This window comes from Engystomops pustulosus, chromosome 7 (assembly GCF_040894005.1).
Source record: "Engystomops pustulosus chromosome 7, aEngPut4.maternal, whole genome shotgun sequence".
NCBI lineage: Eukaryota > Metazoa > Chordata > Amphibia > Anura > Leptodactylidae > Engystomops > Engystomops pustulosus.
Genome location: NC_092417.1, coordinates 164,268,171 through 164,290,696, shown reverse-complemented (window position 1 = coordinate 164,290,696; position 22,526 = coordinate 164,268,171). Strand labels below are relative to the sequence as shown.

The window sequence follows — 22,526 nt, the reverse complement described above, 5'->3', positions numbered from 1 at the left end:
AGCAGAGAAACTTCTTATGGTTAAAGGAAACCTACCATTTGATTTGATGCATTATGAAGCAAACATACCTTGAAAATGCTGTAGCTACACTGATGCAGGATCATATCTTTGTTAACCCCTGAGAGGAGTGTTGAAAAAACAATTCAGGACCTTGGGAAAGCTGAGTCAGGCTGGCTGCCTACCACACCTAAACACATTGCACACGGAGCTTTTCATTACACATAGAGCTTTGTCAAGGCATGACTAATCAACCTGAGCTGGATCACTCATACACAGCAGCTGGGGGATGGTGCAGCAATTGATTATTCTGCCTTCAGGCACAACCCAGGGATTACATCATCCCCTCCTGCAGTGAATAACTCACATGCTAGGAGAAGCGCTGAACCAGCCATAGAAGCCACAGAGCTTCATTATCATAATTTTATAATTGGTTTATCTGCAAAACCACTCAGCACAGGGATTAACTAATATATGATCATGCATCAGTGTAGCTACAGCATTCTCAAGGTATGTTTGCTTCCTAATGCATCAAATCAAATAGTAGGTTTCTTTTAAGATGCATTATGGGTAAGGAGAAAGATTAAATCATAAGGTATGCACAAAGTTGGCAATAACCTACGTTGCTCACTTCATTCTGGTCCTTTAAAAAAGATGGGGTGGGGTGGGGGGGGGGTCTTCGGAAGGCAGAACTTGCTCATGTTTTCCTAAATGTGCCCAATAGAGCATTTCAAAATGTTTCATCCAAATGTTGTCCATTTCCCTTTAAGTCACTGAATGTAGCCTGAGGATTTACTGACACATTGTAACACATACATGCGGCTTCCAATTAACTACGTCTACAGTGAATATAGCATGGAAGATCTACAGCCATAATTAGCTCCTCGCCAGTGACATAATGAAGCGCCTGTGCCCCTGGATACAATTAATTTACAGGTTTCCGTGCTGTCAGAATACTTATCCATACTCCCCGGTCATCGGATACTATTTCACGCTCGTTGCAATGTGTCACATTCTAGATGACAGACACGATGAGGAATATATATACGGCCACGTTCTATATTTGGGATATTTGCCAGGACGTCGCCGTCTGAATTTATCGGAGAAGAGATTTCTTTCTCAATTTTATTGTATTTGTCATTTCTGAAAGATGAAATTAAGTGATAATTAAATGTGATGGATGTGGAATCCAATGTACAGATCGTTTTGTGGTGAAGAAGGAAGATCTGGCTTTGTAATATGGCGCCGATTGCCGTGGTGTGACTATAATGTATGTCTATAGGACAATACAGAGGTTTGGTGGTCATGTACGTAACCGACCAAAAGCTGGAAAACTTGGGCTACGTGTTGGTCAGATATAGACCTGGACTCCACTATGATGCTAGGAGTCCTGCCTTCCCACATGACTATTAGCATGTACTGAAAGCATGATTACAATACAGAATAGTCACCTATCAGTGAGGTGGGAGTCCTTGCATCATAAAGTAGTCCGGGTCAGTACACAACCAACATATGGACCTAGTTACAACTTGAAAACTTGGAAAATGTTTTGGCCAGATATAGACCTGGACTCTCCTATGATGCTAGGAGTCCTGCCTTCCCACCTGACTATTAGCATGTACTGAAAGAATAACTACAATACAGAATAGTCACCTATCAGTGAGGTGGGACTACTAGCATCATAAAGGAGTCCAAGTCAGTACACAACCAACATATGGACCTAGTTACAAATTGAAAACTTGGTTTATGTTTTGGACATGTAGAGACCTGGACTCCTCTATGATGCTAGGAGTCCTGCCTTCCCACATGACTATTAGCATGTACTGAAAGCATAACTACAATACAGAATAGTCACCTATCAGTGAGGTGGGACTCCTTGCATCATAAAGTAGTCCCGGTCAGTACACAACTAACATATGGGTCTATTGAAAACTTGGTTTATAATTTTGCCAGATATAGACCTGGACTCCTCTATGATGCTAGGAGTCCTGCCTTCCCACATGACTATTAGCATGTACTGAAAGCATGATTACAATACAGAATAGTCACCTATCAGCGAGGTAGGACTCCTTGCATCATAAAGTAGTCCGGGTCAGTACACAACCAACATATGGACCTAGTTACAACTTGAAAACTTGGTTAATGTTTTGGCCAGATATAGACCTGGACTCCTCTATGATGCTAGGAGTCCTGCCTTCCCACATGACTATTACCCTGTACTGAAAGCATGATTAGAATACAGAACAGTCCCCCAGTAGGGAGGCAGGACTCCTAGCATCACAGAGTTGCCAGTATCTGACGTACGCATGGACCAAGATTTCCAGCTGAAACTCAAGTGAATTACCAGCTAAAAGAGCGCCACACCTGACCGCAGTATTTGCTGGTTTTGTAGTTCCGCTGTATAGAGATGAACGGAACTTAGTTGCATGACCAGCACTACCTATAGTCAGGATAAGAGCCCCTGACTCCACCGCCTATTTCAGGCCCCGAAATTCAAGTAATATTGGCGTCTATTTTGTGTTTTAGGGCCTCCTGACTCTTCCCTCTTGACTCAATTGATCTTCTTCCTTTCTTTTCCTCCGTTCAGCTGGGCTGCGGAATGGGGGGTCACTGGATTCCCTTTCTTGATATAAATACCTGTATTTGGAATTAGTGGGATCTTCTGATTGATTTAGGGGATGGGGAAGTTGGTAAGCAGGTCCTTAGATGGTCAGGGGAGTGTCACTTGCATATTTTGGCAAATGTACAATGTTGATATTCAATGTTCAATGCTTCTGTTGCAAAGGAACAAAGTTGCTATCAGATGCATCCAATCTCTCCATTTTAAACACATGCATACTTGGCTGAGCTGAGGGTGTATGTGTATGGGGATTCAGGAGGAATAGTTGTCCCGATTTGGCTCCATTCACTCCTGGGTGACTCCAGAATAGCAGCTCCCCCTCTAACATAGTATCGTCTATCATGACCTTGTAGATGGTGGCTTATGGTCCTGAGGTCCTCGTGGTGGGTTCACAAAACCACTCTAGATCAACACATTAGACACAGAGCTTGTAATTACAAATGGAGGTTAGTCAAGGCATGACTAATCAACCTGAGCTGGATCACTCATACACAGCAGCTGGGGGATGGTGCAGTAATTGATTATTCTGCCTTTAGTCATAACCCAGGGATTACATCATCCTCTCCTGCAGTGAATAACTCCATCTTCCCATCCTTTTTTTTTTATTAAGAACAAGGTGATTTGTACAGACTAGGTCTCCATAAAGAACACACCAGACATGGAACTTGTGTTATAAGATTTACACTTTATATAAAATTTAGGAAAATCTTTGACGGTACAGTATATTTTCTTTCATATCTCGTATGAGGATGAAACATGCACCATTTACGACACAGTATATCAGGACACGCTTTCGATGCCAAGCGGTTTTTTTAAAAGACTTTCCAAAGAATAACATGGGAGTGGACCTGCACAGTGAGGAAACCAATGAAAGGTTCACTTTAAAGGGCAACGGCCAAGAGATGTGTAAGACCGCTTTATAGAAGAACGTCGCTTTTCTCGTAATGTTGGATGTAGCAATTACTTGTATTCCCCATGAAATAGCAATGAGTAATTAGCCAAGTGGGTGTTACTAGTAGAGGGCATGCCCACAGACAGTCTTACACTGTCAGCACTGATTGGACAGCATCACATTGTGCAGCGTCCGCCCCCAACTGGCAACACCCACTTGGCTATCGACTTATGAATAATGATGAGCAGACTCGTTGGCCGGGTTCAGTGTTCCGACTTGGCTGCCTGACCCAGACTTATTGCCGGATTGGCAGCTGAACAGCCAATGTGGCAACTTAACGCCCTAGGAACTAGCCATGGCTAGTTCTAGGGGCGTCAATTTGCCGGATTGGCTGTTCGACCACCAATCCGGGAAAATTTGGATCAGGTGGCCGTACCTAAACACCGAACCCAACCATCGGGTCCCCTCATCTCTACTTATGAATTTGTAGAAGGCATAAGAAAGGAACCGCCCAACTTAGAGGTAAAAGAAAAGATGAAACTTAATTTTTTTTAGTTTCCTGGGGAATATGAGAATTTATTGAAATAGATAATAACATTCTCATAAAGATATTCTTTAGAAATACTGTGGCAATCGATTCCAGAGACAATTCTGGTCTTTTTTGATCTGCTACATGAACAACTTCCCATTGGAAAAACTTTCCCTTCATCCAATATGTTACGGAATTGAGCCAAAAGTTAGATCTCCTAACCCATTACTTGCTGAGGGATCAGATACGTCATTGTCCCTTTCGCTGAAATAAAAGGGACTTTTCACGCACTTCCTGTCAACAAATTGACCACCACAACTTTATGTAAAATAGAAAAGGGGACGATATAGTTGCAAATCCTCTTACACTGTGCAAGTCCATATCCCCAGAAGTACATAACAAAAACATCAGTCAAGGAGGGGGGGGGGCTCCGAATTTTACTATAATGAAAACAATGAGAACACTGAATTAAGAAAGAACAATGTTGCCTGTGGATAAACCAATGTCATCAGAAAAACCAACACGGGCCATAGACTGATATGACGTGAGCAGGTTATGGAGGTGGATCTAAGCAGCATGCCATTGAAAAAACATTCCAAATCTAGTGATGTCATCATCAAGTGGAAAGGAAAAGATGGGGAGGAACGGAAAAAAATAACAAAATAACGAGAAACGTACACTCAGGAACATCCATGAAAACCTGCGCAGCAGAATAGATGCACACATCATGGCTCGGTTACGGGTTTTCCAAGGCTGACCGCTATGAACTATGTGGTAGCCATGGCGTAGAACAACTTCTAGCAACTTTTCTTGGCACCAGATATCATACATGTTCCTTTTTTTTTTGAATCTTCTAGTGTCCATGTTCCTTCCTTCTGGCTTGAGGGGACGCAGGAGTGCGTGAAAGCAGCGCTCCTTAAGATTCCATATTATAAGCTTGACCTTCACGGGAAGTATTCATCCGTTCACGGAGATGGTGGACCCTTCAGAGAGTTGCACGATCCATTGCCCGTCGCTGCATTTTGTGCTGACCACTAGGTACAAAAAGGGATAGATTAATATTGTGTATAGGATATGTACTCATAAAGCCTTTACCGGCAGCTACCTGACACCAGAATGACTTCATATTTGTCTTATGTACAGTCTCAGGAAGACCAAACTTGTGTCTTGGTTTTGTCTCGTAAGATATCGATGAGTATTTGAGGTTCTCAAGTAGGTTGAATCCCAGGACATCTACCCCCTTCTTATTATACAAGGTCCAATAGGTCCTGCAGGTCAAAAAGTCTACATCATAAACTAGAAGGATTGCCCCACAATCACAAGGAGTCCCAATACAGGACTAGACCACAATCACAAGTACAAGGCGGTCATTATTTCAACATTTGGCAAAATTGGATTGAAGGATAAAGCCAAATACAGAGTTCAGCGACAGTATCTTGGTCAGACCCATAGATTTTGAATAGAGAAGACGAAAACATGAGCAACCATGTCTCATAATTGACTACCAGTGTTGGGACCACTAATGGTCGCCTATCCTGTTAGATACCACCAAACTTCTAACCAACTTTAAAAAACGGTACTTGTATGGCTTGCCCCAAATGGTAAATTTGATCCTGGAGGTAACATTGGACTTTAAACCTTGGTGGACCCTGGGTCTAACCTCATATTGGACCCTCTGAGATCCAGGAGAAGGCAACCGAATTTGAAGGCTACTAGGCTCTATTAGGATCTGGAGGATGATGAAGGGGGAACCCCTTATAATTTTATCTTTTGGGCCCAAGATACCCCAGTTTGACATGTTCTAGAATTGGTGGCCCAGGATGCATGGTCTTGATTTCCTCATTTCACATCTGACCTGGTTGAATTCATCTCAAAGGTATTTCCGACAAACTACATTATAATTACGTCTATGAAACCTGTCATTTGGGCCGGTAAAGGCCAATTCTATTCCCAGGATGGTGGAGCAGCTGTCAATAAGATTATATCGTGGAGGGATAATCACTCAAAACAATGGACGGAGCTTGATATTTACCTTGGATTTTCTGAAGACATTTGTTTTGTTGTATGGCCTACGGAGTGTATTGTCCATCTCTGCCCTACAGAAATTGGGGGTCACAATCTCATCTAATTGCCTTCTCTTACATCTGTCAGACTCTGAAGGTTATGATATCAATTATCTGTGAGAACCTGTCATCTGGACGCAATCGTGTAGTATAAGAATGGGAACATCTAGTACATAGAGACGGTTGTGGCTTTGGAATTGAAAGATTTTGAAATGGGCACCACATAGGAAGAAGGTGGCCATGGATTCAGTGGGGCAGATTTACTTACCCGGTCCATTCGCGATCCAGCGGCGCATTCTCTGCGGTGGATTTGGGTCCGGCCGGGGTTCACTAAGGTAGTGACGTCCACCAGGTAGCGCTGCTGCGCTGAAGTTCCCCGAGACCCGCCGGAATGCCCTGAAATTCACCCGCCTATTCCTGGTGTAGATAAGCGCGAGTCCCGCGATTTTTCCCGGATTTTTCCGAATCCGTCGAGTTTTCGCTCGGCCACACGCCGATGCGCCAAAATCCGATCGCGTGTGCCAAAATCCCGGGGCAATACAGGGAAAATCGGCGCAAATCGGAAATATTCGGGTAACACGTCGGAAAAACGCGAATCGGGCCCTTAGTAAATGACCCCCATTGTGTTCTGTAACAATTAAGCTTGTAGGACCATTCATTGTATCTGCAACCATAAAGTGCCTTCTTGTCAAGAAAATAAAGACTTTGTAAAGGGAACCTGACATCAGGACTTCACCATTACATCTAATGACCCTGAGACCCTGACCCTGAGAAGTCTTCTCAATGTTTCCTATTTCCAGTTGTTATTATAAAAAGGGGAGTGGTTTCTGTTCTCCAAAGTCTCCCTCAGTATTGTACCCTCATTCCCCCCTCTCTCAGGATTTACCTACAGTGAGTCACCGTGACGCAGCCTCCCTCAGCTCCCTCATCCCCCCTCCCTGAGGAATATCACAGTTTGGTGTAAGCGATTCTTACTGGTTCTCCAGTGAAGAACAGTCTAAGAATGTATCAATTGAAACAAACCTGCCTTATGACAGGTTCCCACAGACGTCTTCTCACTGTTTCACCATTCAGTTTTTATGATGAAAACCCAAAGCTCATATATTTATTAAATACATTTTTAAAAAGTAGCTGGCACCTTGACAGCGGACTCCCTAAGTCTCAAGGGGCTCGTTTCCTCTTCTCCAATGTCTCCCTCAACTCCTTCATTCCCCTCTCCCTCAGGAATTCTCTTCAGTGAGTCACTGTGTGACTCGGCCAACGTCTCTCTCAGCTCCCTCATTCCTGAGGGAGGGAGGAATGAGGGAGGTGATGGAGGGGGACGTTAGAGAAGAGGAAACCCTTTGAGACTTGGGGAGTCCGCTGTCAAGGTGCCAGCTACTTTTTAAAAACTGATTTAAAGGAAATCTACCACCAGGATGAAAGATTGCAAACCAAGCACACTGATATACTGGTGTGCACCTCCTCTGGCAGGATCTGCTCTTTTTGTAGCTTCATATGCCTTTGTTTTTAATAAAAAAAAGTTTTAAAAATTATGCAGATGAGCCTTTGGGGCTCTAAGCTCCATTAACATCTATAGAGTATGGAGCCCATGAGGCTCATTTGCATAATTTGTGAAACCTTTTTATTGTAAAAACAAGGTGCTAAGAAGCTAAAAGAAAAGCAGAACCTGCCAGAGGGGGCACTCACCAGTTTGTCAGTGTGCTTGGTTTACAATTCTTTATCCTGGTGGTAGATGTCCTTTAACAAATATATAAGCTTTGGGTTTTTAGAATAAAAACTGAATGGAAAAAAAGTGAGTTGACTTCTGTGGGAACCCGTCATTAGGTTCAATAGTGAAAACCTGATGATAAGTTCCCTTCAATTGATACATTCTTAGACTGTTCTTCATTGGAGAACCGATAAGAATCACTTACCCCATTTAGCTGCTAAGGGTTTCTGGAGACTTTGAGCAAGATTTCATCTTCTATAGATATTTCCATTGTTGGACCGTAGTTGAGGTCATTGAAGAACAACAAAGACAACAAACATCAAAAGTTGTGCCAATATTGGACTAACATGTCTTGTTCCAAGAGTTTTACACAGTTTTTAGACACTTTTATGACTTGCTTGACATAAAGGGGTGTGGTTTCCTCTAAAGGGGAGTGGTTTGATGGGAGGGTGTTGGCCTCTATTGCCCGCCCTCGCCACACCTCTTTTTTTTTTTTTTTTTCAAGTGCCTTGAAAACTTTGTTGCAATTAGAGGGAAAAAAAAGTTGCAAAGGCAAAGCAAAAAAAAAAGCAAAGCTAAGTCGAGGTTTACAAAAATAGCTGATGAGCTGATGTTACATCGCAGAGACAGATCCTGTTCTCACGTCTGCACAATAAACAAAATCTGTACCTAATTCCCCGGCTGTGAAAGTGATTCACTCGCAGACACCTTCCCTTTTATTTCCATATATGTTAATCTGAGATGCGTGGGACGTGTTTTACTATCAGCGCATGATACTCTGGATATAGATAGAATATGGATTTAATTTTTTTTTTGTTTTTTTTCAGACTAGACCTTATAATTACCCTACAAGGCCTGTGATTGGATGAAGCATTTAGAGGGGACATCCTCCTAATGTGGCAACAAGGGCCAGCAGGTGTGTGTGGCCCATCAGTAGACACATTGCTCACCCCAGATAACTTGAGTCTGACATCTTAACCAGATATTAAACTACTTCTCCGTCAGGTAGGGAATGAAATGTTCTTTCGAGAATTCCCTCTTCTATGTGAAATCTCACCCGTTTGCCTATGCAAAAAATTTGCCTCAAATGTCATGTGAAAATGAGCAGAGAAGAGTCATATTTTGCCTGAGATGAGTCACTTTTAGAAGCTGCAGTGGGAGGGTCACTTCTTTCTTTAATAGAGTCTGTAACCACCAAATGTTGTACCCATGTGTGACTGGATCAGCCAAGCTTTTGCACTGCAAACAACATGCCTTGTGATCCTTGTGAAGGCTTTTACAAGACTTTAGAGCTGTTTACATTTCTTTCTTAACGATATGGACTTTAGCTAGACTTAAAGCAAACCTGTCACCAGCAATTTTATTTTTACCTAGTGACAGGTTCCAATAGCCTCTGCTCTGCGGATTTTAAAAAATGCCTTTGTTGGCATTCAGAATCATTACAATACTTTATAAAAGTTTAATTCACATTACCTGGCTCCCTGCCAGCGGCGTGTGGTGAGTTCCTGGGGGAGTGCAGCTGAAACCTGTGTGCCTGTGTCTCCTCATGAATTTTTCCTCTACTCCACAACATCCCCCTCCCTCTCCTGCCTGCTCAATGCACATGACAGGAAGTGGGGAGGAAGCTGGATGAGTGTGGCGGAGAGAAGACTGACACATGTACACACAGGCTGCAGCGACCTCAGCTGCCTCAGTCCTCAACACACTCTGCTGGTAGGGAGCCAGGTAATGTGAAATAAAGTTTTATAAAGTACTGAAATGATTCAGAATGATGACAAAGACATTTTTTAAATCTCTTATTGCTGTTAATTTTTTTAGGTTCCAAATTCTAAACGTTTGGACAAAGAGTTACATTCCTTGGAGTTTTTGGAGACACTTTTTCTATAGGTGTTTATGAATGATTTTTCCTTGTGTGGCTCCTGCAGCTGCTAGGTTTTCTATTACATTGCAAGCTGCAGGATGACCCAGACAGATTTAATGATGACTGCCTGGTGCCTTGATCTCCATTCACTTCTCTCCTCTCCCGAATTATCCTACAGGTCCAGAAATAACTAAACCAGGTTGGAAATTTTGGTATAATGACCACAAATCGTTAGATGGTACGACAAATTAAAGGGAAGGTTTGCCGGTAAGTTGATGCCAGTCTTACCTCAACAAGTGGATGCCAGTGGGCGATGGGTTTTCTGGGATATGACAGCATTTCGCTCCAATGCTCCCGGCCCAGGCTCTCGGCGTCGTTGCCTACTTGACACACCCCAATGACCTCATTGTGACCTACACTGTGAAAATGTTAAATAATTTTTTTTCTGTATGAAATACATTGTAACAGTTCACACTTATAAAACATTTATACAATTTTTTTTTTGCACATGTGGACACCAGGCTAAGAAATATGAGCAGAAAAAGTGTTTTTTTAAGGACAATGATGATGTTCAGTATCCATAGGATGAGAATTGTGAGGGTCCAAAACCTGGCACCCCTGGAGCCACAGTACTGCCCATTGTGGATTATAGTGAATTATAATAAAGGGATGATATGGGTGGTAGCCCAGGGTCCAAGCCTTACAGGGGGCCCATGCCACCCAAACCACCCACCAAATTGCATACTGAAAAGGATCTTAACCCATGAAATCCTCATACATCTCTTCTTGCTCTCAATAAACAAGAGACATTTCAGGACCTTTGAAGGTCCTCCAAAGGTCCTGAAAACGCAGATTGAAAGCAGCAGAAGGGACACATGCTCCAATCACCATGAAGCTGATTCTAGTCCCAGATGTAGGAAGTGATTCCAGACTTGTAGGGGCTATAATATTCATACAGCTCAGGGCCCATGGCAGTCTTACTCCGCCCCTGCCTACTGGGTTATCAAGGCTTGGCCCAACCTCAGAGCAGGGATTACCAGGAATGAACACCATATTGTGGATGGCACGGTGTTGTACTAGCACCATACATTGGGGCACATTTACTTACCCGGTCCAGTCGCGATCCAGCGGCACGTTCTCCGATGCTGATTTGGGTCTGCCGGGATTCAATAAGGTCCGTGCGCCTGATATCCAGCAGGTGTCACTGCTGCGCCAAGGTCCGCCGGAGTTCACCTTCTTCTTCCTGGTGCATGTGAGTGCTGATCTTGCAACACAAATTCATTTTTAAATTCCACATTTTTTCCGAATCAGTCGGGTTGTCCGATGGCTACGCCCCCCGATTTCTGTTGAGTGAAAGCCGGCGCCAATGTGCCACATTTTTATATTTTCTGTATGTTTTATGAAAATAAAAAGTAACCGCCCTCTTGGCAAGTAACATCTAGTTACTACCCCTTTCGAAAGATATTTTAAGATATTAAAGGAGTATTTTGGGATTAGCGGGGGTCCAACACCTGACACCTTCCATTAATCAGCTGTCAAATGGGTGGAGCCAGCACCACCCACCTGAGAGCATAATCAGCTTTGTTCTGTTTCAATTGTTTTATACAATGTTTAAAGGAAATCTACCATTTGCTTTTATGCATCGTGAACCAAACATACTTTGAGAATGCTGTAGCTACACTGATGCTGAAACATATCTTGTTTAATCCCTGCTCCAAGTGGTTTCAGGACTTTGGGAAAGGTGGGTGCCTACATAAATACATTACACGCGGAGGTTCCTGAACTGTCCAGACAGGACTAATCAACCTGAGCTGGATGACTCATACACAGCAGCTGGGGGATGGTGCAGCGATTGATTACTTCTGTCTGTCAGGGACAACACAGTGATGACATATTCTCGGCTTATGCTGGGCAGGACAAGGCTGGAGCAGTGTATAATTAGGGAAAGAGGAGAAGCACCAGGGTAGTCACAGGAGGAACAGAGCCTCATTATCATCATTTTATAATAGTTTTTTCAGGAAAACCACTCACTTCAGGGATTTAACAAGATATGTTTCTGCATCAGTGTAGCTACAGCATTCTCAAGGTATGTTTGGTTCATAATGCATGAAATCAAATGTCAGATTTCCTTCAATACACTCTCTACTGTCAGATGGGTGCTCCTGGACTGAAGCAGAAAACTTGACTCCACCCATTTGTCAGTAGAGATGTAGAAGTAATTACAGTGATTACTCCGGATCCGTTGGGGCTACAGAGAAAATTCCAACTACGTCAGAATCTGTGGAGCGGCATCTAGGATGCAAGGATGCAAAGAGTTGGTTTTGATGGAGGTGGTTAAAGGTCCCCTTTAAAGTTGAGGGGGATATTATAACTGTAACGTAATACTGTACGTCACTGATAGCTGGGAGCTCAGTGTAATATCTCACCGGTCGTAATCCATCACCGCTATTAGCAGACTGATCTGGTCGATGTTTTCTGGCGGGACGTCAAATACTATGGCTTCATTATACACGGGATTTAGCGTGTTCCTCTTGGTCGATGTTTTCCTCTTCTTCAGCCGCCTCCCCTCACACATTATGGACACCTTCACATAGGGATCTAGGAGACAGAGGCGCGGGGTTAGGTGTATCAGGAAGCTGTCAGTACAGTAACCCCTCGGCCGTGTGCTACCACTGCACCCGATCTATAGGTCACATACATTTTGTGAAGGAAACCCGACTTTCCATTTCATCCTAACTCGCCTAAGGGGTAGTGCAGTAAGTCAGAGGTAATTCTGTAGATCCAGCCTGAACAGGCAATGGTTAATTGGATGTGATCTTGTCAACCAATGATGTTTCTACAATGTACACTGGAGTGTGATTGGAGAGGTAGCCACCGCCTGACCAGGATAATAAAACCCCTGGACAGGGAGGGGCCTCAGGTCTTTACCACCAGCTCTCCCTAGAGAGCAGATCCTCTTCCCAGGATACAGAGTGAAGAGAGAGACAGTGTTCAGTCCACCATCAGGACTGACACTTAGCTAATCTCAGGACCAGAGCCTGCAGCTTCCACAACTGGACACAGCTCCATCCCAGCCTGCATCTGCTACCAGGCTGGTGTCCTATTTCTGAGGACCACTCTCCATGACCACTCCAGTAATCCGGCATCTGTTCTGAGACCGTCTAGGCCTGTTGCCTGCTGTTGTTCAATAAAGTACCATGAGTTATTTTGCACAACGTTGCCTCCGTCTAATCCCTGGATACGGCTGTCACCACCACGGGCTCCTTATCCATTAAATCATCATCATCATCTATCTCAATCAGTATCTATCTATCTATCTATCTATCTCATATCTTTCTCCTATCTATAATCCTATTTATCTCACATCAATGATTGTGTCTTTCTAGTCCCATGAGACCCTCAGTAGACTATTCTCTAGCGTTCCCCCTGATCACTCACCAGAAGCCCCTGTGATATCCATCGCCTTGAGGTTTCTTGCCTTGATGATAGTGATGGTGAGTCTTCCGGCAGTCGGGAGATAACAGAGAGAGAACATCAAGTCACCAAGGTCAACGTTATCCTAGGAAACAATGACAGGAATATTAGGAGTTAAACAACGACGCACAGAAGGTTTATTCCACATGAAGACGTCGCAGCCTTAGAAATCGGAAGACAATGCACAGAAAACGCTTTTCTATTGAAGGATATAATGGAAGTAGAGTCAGAGGCTCATCCCTACAGCACCATTATTTCTGGGGGAAAAGGTTTAGTCGTCTTTCTCAGACCATTTCTTCTTTATCCTAAAAAGTTACAGTAGAAAAATCAAGGAAATCTCTGCACAAAGTCGCAAAGTTTTTTATGTTTCGTATTCATCTGCGACAGGAGGGCATCAAAAGATTTTCGGGGAGATTTATTGTATGCAGGCGCTATGTGCGGCAGCGTATGATGGGGAGTTTTTTTTTAAAAAAAGTCCCATAAAAAGTCTCATAGTTACTCCAGTCCCTGCTGGTCTATGTGCTGGGACTTTTTATGTATTTTGAGACTTTTTTGGGGGGACTTTTTGAAAAAAAATCCCAGACATAAAGTAGACTATAAGAACATATATTAAAAGGTCAAAGCTACTTTCATGAATCTGATGGCTACTAGACCTCCAGAAATAGACATAGAACTGTCCCAAGGAGCCACTTAATGGTTTTTGTTGTACAAGCCCTGGAATAGGCATAATTCCCAGCTGACAGCCAAAAATTGCACCAGCACATGATAGATGCGCCTCAATATGTTTTATTACCTGGAGGGAAGGATGTATTGTATGCCGGCACACCACACTGGCCTCCTGATAAATATCTGGGCGTTGTGGGCCCATCTTAGTTCTTCGGCAGGTCCGTATATAGCCCGTGTCTGAACCTCCTTCCTGCCCAACTGCCTCGAATTGCAACTTATAGGGCAGACGTATCTTTTAATTTGCGTTTTTTACTTTTCTTTTGTGTATTTTGCATTTGCAGTCCTCTGAAGCTCGTGGCGCACTGGTTTTTGTGCTTTGTGCCAAACTCATCTGTGAAGTGCACCTGCCGGCACATGTTGGCTCATGATTTATCACTGATTTGCGACCCAAAAAAAAAAAGTCGCAAAAAATTTGCAAATACATTCCAGTCCCCACTAGGTGTTGAAAACTGTCTGTGTTAGTTGTGCCAAAAATAGCACAATTTTAATTGAAGTAAAAGTGCCCCCCCAAAAAACCCCAACTCAATAACAAAAACTGCCCAAGAAAAATTGAGGCACAAATTGCAGGACTGAGATACATGCGCCCATAATTGTATAGTTTTTGGGGTACTTCTATCGTATGCTGGAGCTAAGTGCACCAGCCTATGACGGTGCCCCCTCACCCTGGCGTGTGCTGGTTCTATCAGGAGGCCCCAGGCGGAAGCAGACTACAGGCAGTGCACAGGTGCAAGGCAAGAACGCCCCGCACTGGCCCACGGCATGGCCCGGCACCGCTAAAAACTCTTCTTTCATAAAAATGTAATTCTATGGACAGATTATAGATACAGATTATAGATTGATCATTTGGGAAGGGGGATTATATGCTGATACGACTCTGCAGAGGCGGGAATTACTAATACTCCTCCCTCTATGCTGGTGGGTGCGGTGGGGGTGGTGCCGTGTCTGCACATTGCCTATATTCTGTGCCGGTGTAGGCACAGGCTAGAGTGCAATTCTTCACCAGGTCAGTGATGTAGAAGGGTCAGAACCTCCTGATGGATCCGGCGTGTGCCCCAGGTCGTGGGCGGCATCATGCACTGGTGCTCCAACACTTCATAAAACTGTATACCGATAATCAAATCTATAAAACACCAGTCAATTATTCTTAGAAACACACAGAACTTTCCAGACAGAAAGATAAGGAATAATACAATGGAGATTGATGAGGGAATTCCACATCACGGTCTTCAAAGTGGTAAATATTACAATGTGACCGGAAGCTGGCGACTGCGGATTACATGTTAGGTGACGCAGAATTTCCATGGTAGATGCAGATGTCTGCCCACCTCTAGGGGTCCGGTCTTATAATCAGGGCACCGCTGTGATAAACCATGAGGAAAGTATTTCCGAATATTCCATCAATTGTAAATCAGGTTACATGCGTTCCGCTCCGTGCCCAATATCAAGAAGAGGGAGAAATGTGCATGACACATAGATAACAGCACGAGTCAGGATAATACAGAGCAACACTGGGTCATATCAATCCGAGACAATGATCTGTGTCCATCTACTGTATCACATATCCTGTATCCAACGTTCTATCTATATTGTATCTACAGTGGGTACGGAAAGTATTCTGACACCTTTAAATCTTTCACTCTTTTAATTATTGTAGCCAAATGGCTAAGATCAGGAAAGTACTTCTACTATACAAGACTGCTAGCATCTAAGTCTCTGGATGGTGCTGCTATGTTGTTGTGGGGTATAAGGGGTTATCATTCGTCTTTCCAGATGTATGAAATGCCGGTTATCATCATTTTCCCATAGTAACCAATAATGATGATGACTTCAGATTGGCCTCAGTGGAACATGTTGTCTCTCGTATACATCATATCTACATGGAGCCAGCAGATTCATCTCATTGCAGGCGTCTGATATACCATCGCCATCATCCCTGGAAATACTGAGGTCCCTCTTACTCACAGTAACCTCGTGTAATGAATGTATCATCGCTCCATTAATTAAAACTGCACGGCCAACTGGCACTGCCGAGAAGAGGCCCAAATCGTGAGGCCCTAAGGCTCAGCTTTCGGTGACTAAAATTGGATCCGTTCAGCAAATGATGAACATAAGAGGATGAGAAAATATGAGAATATTGTAATATATAAGAAGCACTGGAGGAACAATGTGTAATATCCTTCATAGGAATGTAGCACAGCCAGGTGGGTTCTGCTCCAGCTTTGTTCTCGGTGCTCCTCCCTGCCCAGTTTCCTACTGTCTTCTCCTGTGTTCCCGTAGGGAGCATGCGCGGCCTCTCTCTCTCTTGCCAATCAGCGCATTCACCAACTAATGTGCCAATCTCCCAACTGTCCCGGATTCAGCGGGAAAGTCACAATTTTTCACCACAATCCAGGAGAGGCCGGACCGCCGAAGATTAGAGGAGGCCGACATGACGCAGCCTGGTGGGAGGAATTAGTAGTCAGGGGGAGGAACGGGGCAAGAGCGGGTGTTGTCAGGGGGTGTTCCTTACGGGCCATAACAGGAGAGGACCAGTCAGCCATTTTTGAGACAAAGGAAAAGTCCCACCCGCCCTATTTAATAACAAGGGAAGGCGGAGGGGCTGTTATGTCATGGCAGCTGAGGGGAGGAGGTGAGGGAGGAGCAAGATCCTTGGAGTTGGTGGAGTGGGGGGTAAAAAAATACCAGGTGGATAGGGCTCACCTATTTAATTTGGGGGGCCGCCTGGGGGATGGCGGTTTGGGTTCCCGCTGGGTGGTGTTCCAGAGAGTGGAAAAAGTAATGGAGATGGCCATTGCTGCACTTAATGGTGCCCTTGAACCGGAGGTGGCGGTTTGGGGGTAAAGATAGATGGTAGGGGTGCAGAGTGGCAGGTAGTCAGTTTTGGAGCTCCAAGGACCTCACTTCCTCTTAGAAAGATGGGGGCGGGGGGGGGGGGGGGGGTTACTGTTAATTTGCATTTAACTGTTTAATGTTGTATTGTTAATAAAAAGGCTGCTGTGGCCAATTTAATCCAAGCTGAGATCCGTGGAGAGGAGAGGTGCAGTGGAGGATAAAAGGAATCGGACAAAGAGACCGGACTCAACAGTGCAGCATCATGGGCGATCGTCCCAATATGCCCCACATGATCCCGGACAATCAACGGAGTCCTGCCCCTGATTTCAGACACACTAAAACTACAGATCCAAAGCCGCAGTGCACCTGAGTGATGGGAGCTAAAATAGCAACAAAACTGAGTAAGGCTACATTCACACGAACGTGTGCCCGCCGTACCACAGCATGGCGGGCACATAGCCGCCACTGGGAGAGGAGGAGCGGGTGAGCGCCACTCAGCCCCGCCACTCGCTATAGCGATATATGTGAGCCCATTGACGTCTATGGGGGACGTTTATATGGCGTATATGCATCAACCGTATATACGTCCCCCATTCGGCCTTGTGAATGTAGCCTAAAATTGTAAAGTAAGGGGTTAAAATTTATCTTTATTGTGTAAACATCACTAGGGGATGAAAATTTGAGAACTTTCTTTTATGGGCAAAACCCTTTAAGAGCCCGTCTCCTCCTCTATCATAAGCCCCGTAGTAGTTGTTACCTAGCTCTGTAAAACCCACCATCGCCTGAGCCGCCATCACCTTCAGAGTTAAAAATTCCAGAAATTGTAATTAAATCGTAATAACGAGACTCAAGCAGCAAGATTATTTGCAATTCCAAATCCCAGAGCAATATCTAACGGCAATAAGAAGAGAATATTAGAATATCGTACAATAATATGCAACTTTCTCAACCCAAATCCCGGCAGTAAACGAAAAAAAAAACTCTCATCTAAGGTGTCATCTGGGGAAACTTCAAGGGACATGTTTATGTGTGTGACTTTCCCGCTGACCTGCTGAGTGGGGACATCTGCTCTCTCCAGTATTCTGCCTGGCTGTGTCCATGATTTTAATACAGTCCTTTGAGGAAAAAGGGACAGATGAGATGACGCACGCGGTTATTGGCTCGCACTCTCATCCAGTGATTTTACCTCTTCTCTCCCTCCTCGTTTTTATACAGAATTCATTTCAATCTAAATATTCTGAATGAGGAGCTGGCGAGCTGCCCGGATAGTTGTCTGCAATGTTTTCTCTCGCAGAATATTCCTGTGTCCTGCTGAAGTGCAATCCACTCACTTTTACCGCAATTTTCGTCGTCTAAAGTATCCAATTTTTTTGTTTTATGGATCAATGCTCAATCAAGATTGGGAACGCGAAAGAGCGCTGCATCATCTAAGGTCGTAACAGCTTCCAATGCATGCGACAGGTGGATGTACTAGAAAGATTATGTAACGCGAAGGCTACGTGACTGCGCGGTATCCGAGAGTCTGAAGTCGTGGATATCTTTGGCCTTCGGATATGTCCACTGATGGGTAATTCTACGCCTGGACTGGCATAGAATGGCGCCAGTTTCTGGTGCAGGCTATAGGTAGTGGGCATACACGAGGCTGGAACGCCCCGCTGTCCGGCACAGCCCCCTTCATCCCCATTTATCTTTGAGCTAGGAACTTTAATTATTTTAGGTCGCCAGAAAACTAGTGTACAAGCCCTGATAGATCTGTTCCATAGTCTTAAAGGGGTTTTTCCCACAAAATAAGTTAGACCCTAGCCATAGGATGAGGTCTAATTTTCTGATAGGGTCACAGTCAGAGTCGGCTCCAGTTCTCAGTACACCCCTGGACGACAGAGCCTCAGTAGGCCCCTTTGAAGTGAACTCACAATCATTAAAAGTTCTGAAACTAAAACTCCTGTTTGCTAAAATATTCCCTTGTTTATCATCCGAAACAGCCCCCTCATGGTTATTTCATATAAAACCCCCTCACCCACTATGGATTTATTAGATACAACCCCCCTTACCCATGAATTCCTTATGTGCAGCCTTATGTGGCCCGCACAGCTCCGGCACAAGTGCTGGTGCCGGTCCTAGTCTCAGTGATGAGACACCCACAGATCATGAGAACTGGGGGTCCGATGTACCCCAGTCGGACCTCTCCTTTCTCCCCGAACTCTACAAAGTGAGTTCCATAGAGAGGCACGGGGTAGCTCAGCCATGCACAACTGGCTGCTCCACTAATTTCAGGGAGCAACGAGGGGTCTTGTAGGGGTACATAGGACCCCCATTCTTGTGATCTATGGGGGTCTCATCACTGATCAGCAAGTTAGGCCCTATCCCATTGATAGCGCCTAACTTGTTTCTTTGGAAAATCCCTTTATATTTACTGTCATGCTAATCTTTTCATTCACAAAAAGATTTTTACCATTTTCCAACGCCTAGAAATGGGGCGTGGCCTTGGGAAAGGAGGGGGGGGGGCGTAGCCCAAGCAGCAGAAAATTAAGTAGGTGCGCCAGAAAAATTCAGCCGTGCACCACAAAATTCTGGCATAAACTAGAGCAACTAATAGCTGGTCTGCACCAGATACATCACCCGGTGGGAATATGACTGTGGACTGAAAATATTCACCAACAGTGTCGCAAGTCACTAAGATCGTGCGCCCGATATCCTGCATGTGTCGCTTCCCCGCTCAGGTCCGCCGGAGTTCACCTTCTTCTTCCCGGTGCATGTAAGTGCATTGTCTTGCGACACAATCTGAAACTTGAATCCTGCGCTCAGTCCGAATCAGTCGCATCATTAGACTGCACGCTCCCCGATTTGTCTTGCATGAAAATTTTGTTTCTGTTTCTGGTTTTACCGCATGGGATACTAGTAAAACAAATTTTTAAAGTGTGGGGCACGGAATACATGATTTAAAAAAAAAATGGTTTGATTTCTACCCTTTTTAAAGCTATTTTAGGCTTCTCAAAAACAAAGTGATGCGGAGCCCCTCACACAAACTACATGTGGGCAGTGGGTTATGGATGGTGACTACCGCAGCGCATGCACAGTCAAAGGGGAGGGCCATGTGCACAATTTTACCAGCCCAACCTTCATCCTCCCAAACCTTCCCACTGCCATGACATCCTTGTAGCACTCCAGGAGATTGGGGCAGACTTACTTACCCGGTCCATTCGCGATCCAGCGGCGCGTTCTCTGCGCTGGATTCGGGTCCGGCCAGGATTTATTAAGGTAGTTCCTCCGCCGTCCACCAGGTAGCGCTGCTGTGCTGAAAAGCATCGGAATGCGCTGGAGTTCACCGAGCCGGGCTGAGTGAAGGTAAGTGCAAGCTTCGCGACAGATTTTTTTTTTTAAATGCGTGGTTTTTCCGAATCCGTCGGGTTTTCGTTCGGCCACGCCCCCAATTTCTGTCGCGTGCACGCCTGCACCGATGCGGCAAAATCCGATCGCGTGTGCCAAAATCCCGGGGCAATTCAGGGGAAATCGGCGCAAATCGGTAATATTCGGGTAACACGTCGGGAAAACGCGAATCAGGCCCTTAGTAAATGACCCCCATTGTGTGCATGCGCAGTAGGGCCTTTGCTAACAGCAAAACCCCCCGAGGCCCATATGCTTTAGAATTCTTGAAGGGCTCTGATGGTGTCACAGCAGTGGGTTGGTGTGGGGGAATGAAGGAAGACACATGGAGCATCCCATAGCAATGCTTCGCGAGGAAAGACAACACCCCGGGTGCATCAACCCAATTATAGAGATGAAAGCTCCCGAACCTCAGCCGGTAATTTAAGTTCAACGTTCAGACTCACCTGTAACACCAGCGATTGGTGCTGGCACAGATTACGGGTGTTAACCCTATAAATGCCGCCTTTGCCCTCGGATTATCGCTACCAATGACGTCACGTGAAGCTTTTCATCCTTTGCCACAATCGTTGCCAGCAGGGATCGTGGGAATAACTGGCGGGGATCGGGTACCCAAACTCAATTTTTTGTTATTAAAAACTTGGAGAACCTAGTTCTACTACTAGTTATATACATATGTCATGGGAAGGAATTGGGACTGTTGCACCCTCTACGTTGGTTTGGGTCACGGGTCACCCGATTCCAGTGCAAACAATTCTATTCTTTTTAGGAGGGAGTGGATTGGATGATCCAGATGAAGGAATCCAAGACCAGGAGCTTCCGCTCTATAAATGCAGGCATTAATAGGATGTATCTACAGCTTCTGGATTGTTCTATATTCACCTCCCTCCCGGTACAGTACCTGCAGCGCACCAGCTGTCGCTAAACTGCAATTCCCATGATGCTCAGCTAACGCTCAGCTGCACTAATTCAGAGACAAGATCCAAACAAGTGATTGGAAGGCAATTTGCATCACTGCTCCGTTCCAAGTCTGCGGAGCCCCTCACTCCCCCCCCCCCCCCCTACGCACACGCCGGGAGCGTAATTATCAGGAAAACGTCTCTTGATTTGCAGTGAACCAAAACATCCAAATGTTTGCTGTAAACACCAAAACAACTACTTAAGGGCAATCACACCGAAAATTCTTCCTTAAAGAGCTGGAATAGACCGGAATCTCACAAGGGGAAGGAAGTGAACATCCTGAGTGATCCATAAGAGCCGGCGGGCGGCCATGTGATTCTCTCATCGCAATTCTGTCAGATTTGTAGGAAATATCAAGAGGGTTTAAAGGGGTTGTACCACAAACCTTCAGCAGACAAACTGGTGGTAGATGTCCTTTAAGTGTCCGGTCCTGCTTTGTAGTAGGTGACTGCGCCCCTAATGCTCCCCCCCATCTTGCTGCAGTTGCTGCTGCCTGAGGCAAGACGCTCAACTCCCTTCATGGCTGGTCCACCCCTGGGCCCAACGTAACATATACAATATATAAATAATGGGGGTCATTTACTAAGGGCCCAATTCACGTTTTCCCGACGTGTTACCCGAATATTTCCGTTCTGCACCGATTTTCCCTGAATTGCCCCGGGATTTTGGCGCACGTGATCGGATTGTGGCGCATCGGCGCTGGCATGCACGCGACGGAAATCAGGGGGCGTGGCCGAACGAAAACCTGACGGATTCGGAAAAACCGCTGCATTTAAAAAAAAAAAAGTGTTGCGGGGCTTGCGCTTACCTTCACCAGGAAAAGGCCGGTGTACTTGAGTGCGTTCCGGGGAACTTCATTGCAGCAGCGCCACCTGGTGGAAGTCAGAGCCTTAATGAATCCCGGCCGGACCCGAATCCACCGCAGAGAACGCGCCGCTGGATCTCGAATGGACCGGGTAAGTAAATCTGCCCCAATATGTTGTTTTAAGAAAGCAACTTAGATACAGGTCAGCTCTATATCAAAGTAGAAGAGTATATACTATCAGCTTAGATACAGCAGCTCAGCTCTATGTTAGGTACATACCGGTATAATCTCAGCTCATATACAGTGGTTCAGATCTATGTAAGGTAGATGTATATTAAATGGCACCTTAGATACAGCAGCTCATCCCTATGTAAGATGGGTGCCTATATACTGATAGCTTAGATATAATAGATCAGCTCTATGTAAATTGGAAGCATATCTAAAGGCGGCTTAGATACAGCAGCTCTATATAAAGTACATGCCTCTATAATCTCTGCTTAGACACAGTGGCTCAGATCCATTTATAGTGGATGTCTATATATTGGCAGCTTAGATACAGCAGCTAAGCTCTATGTAAGGTGGATACTTATATATGCACAGTTTGGTTACAGCGATGCAGCTTTATGTAGTTTGATGTTTGTGTAATGACAGCTTAGATACAACACTGGTGCT

General features: G+C 44.9%; 1 protein-coding gene across 2 annotated transcripts in view; it reads right to left on the bottom strand.

Moving 5' to 3' along the window:
* Positions 1–3,282: 3,282 nt before the first annotated feature.
* Positions 3,283–22,526, bottom strand: part of SYT9 (synaptotagmin 9) — a 108,912-nt gene continuing 89,668 nt past the window's right edge. The window contains exons 4-7 of one of the 2 annotated variants that reach the window (XM_072118632.1): positions 13,112–13,232; positions 12,100–12,271; positions 9,962–10,091; positions 3,283–5,072 (exon numbers count right to left, since the gene is read on the bottom strand). In XM_072118632.1, coding sequence (XP_071974733.1) covers positions 5,004–5,072; positions 9,962–10,091; positions 12,100–12,271; positions 13,112–13,232 — 492 coding nt within the window. In that variant the 3' untranslated portion in view covers positions 3,283–5,003. Of the gene's footprint in view, positions 5,073–9,961; positions 10,092–12,099; positions 12,272–13,111; positions 13,233–22,526 lie in introns of those variants that run through there. The other variant, XM_072118633.1, reaches the window with a different exon arrangement.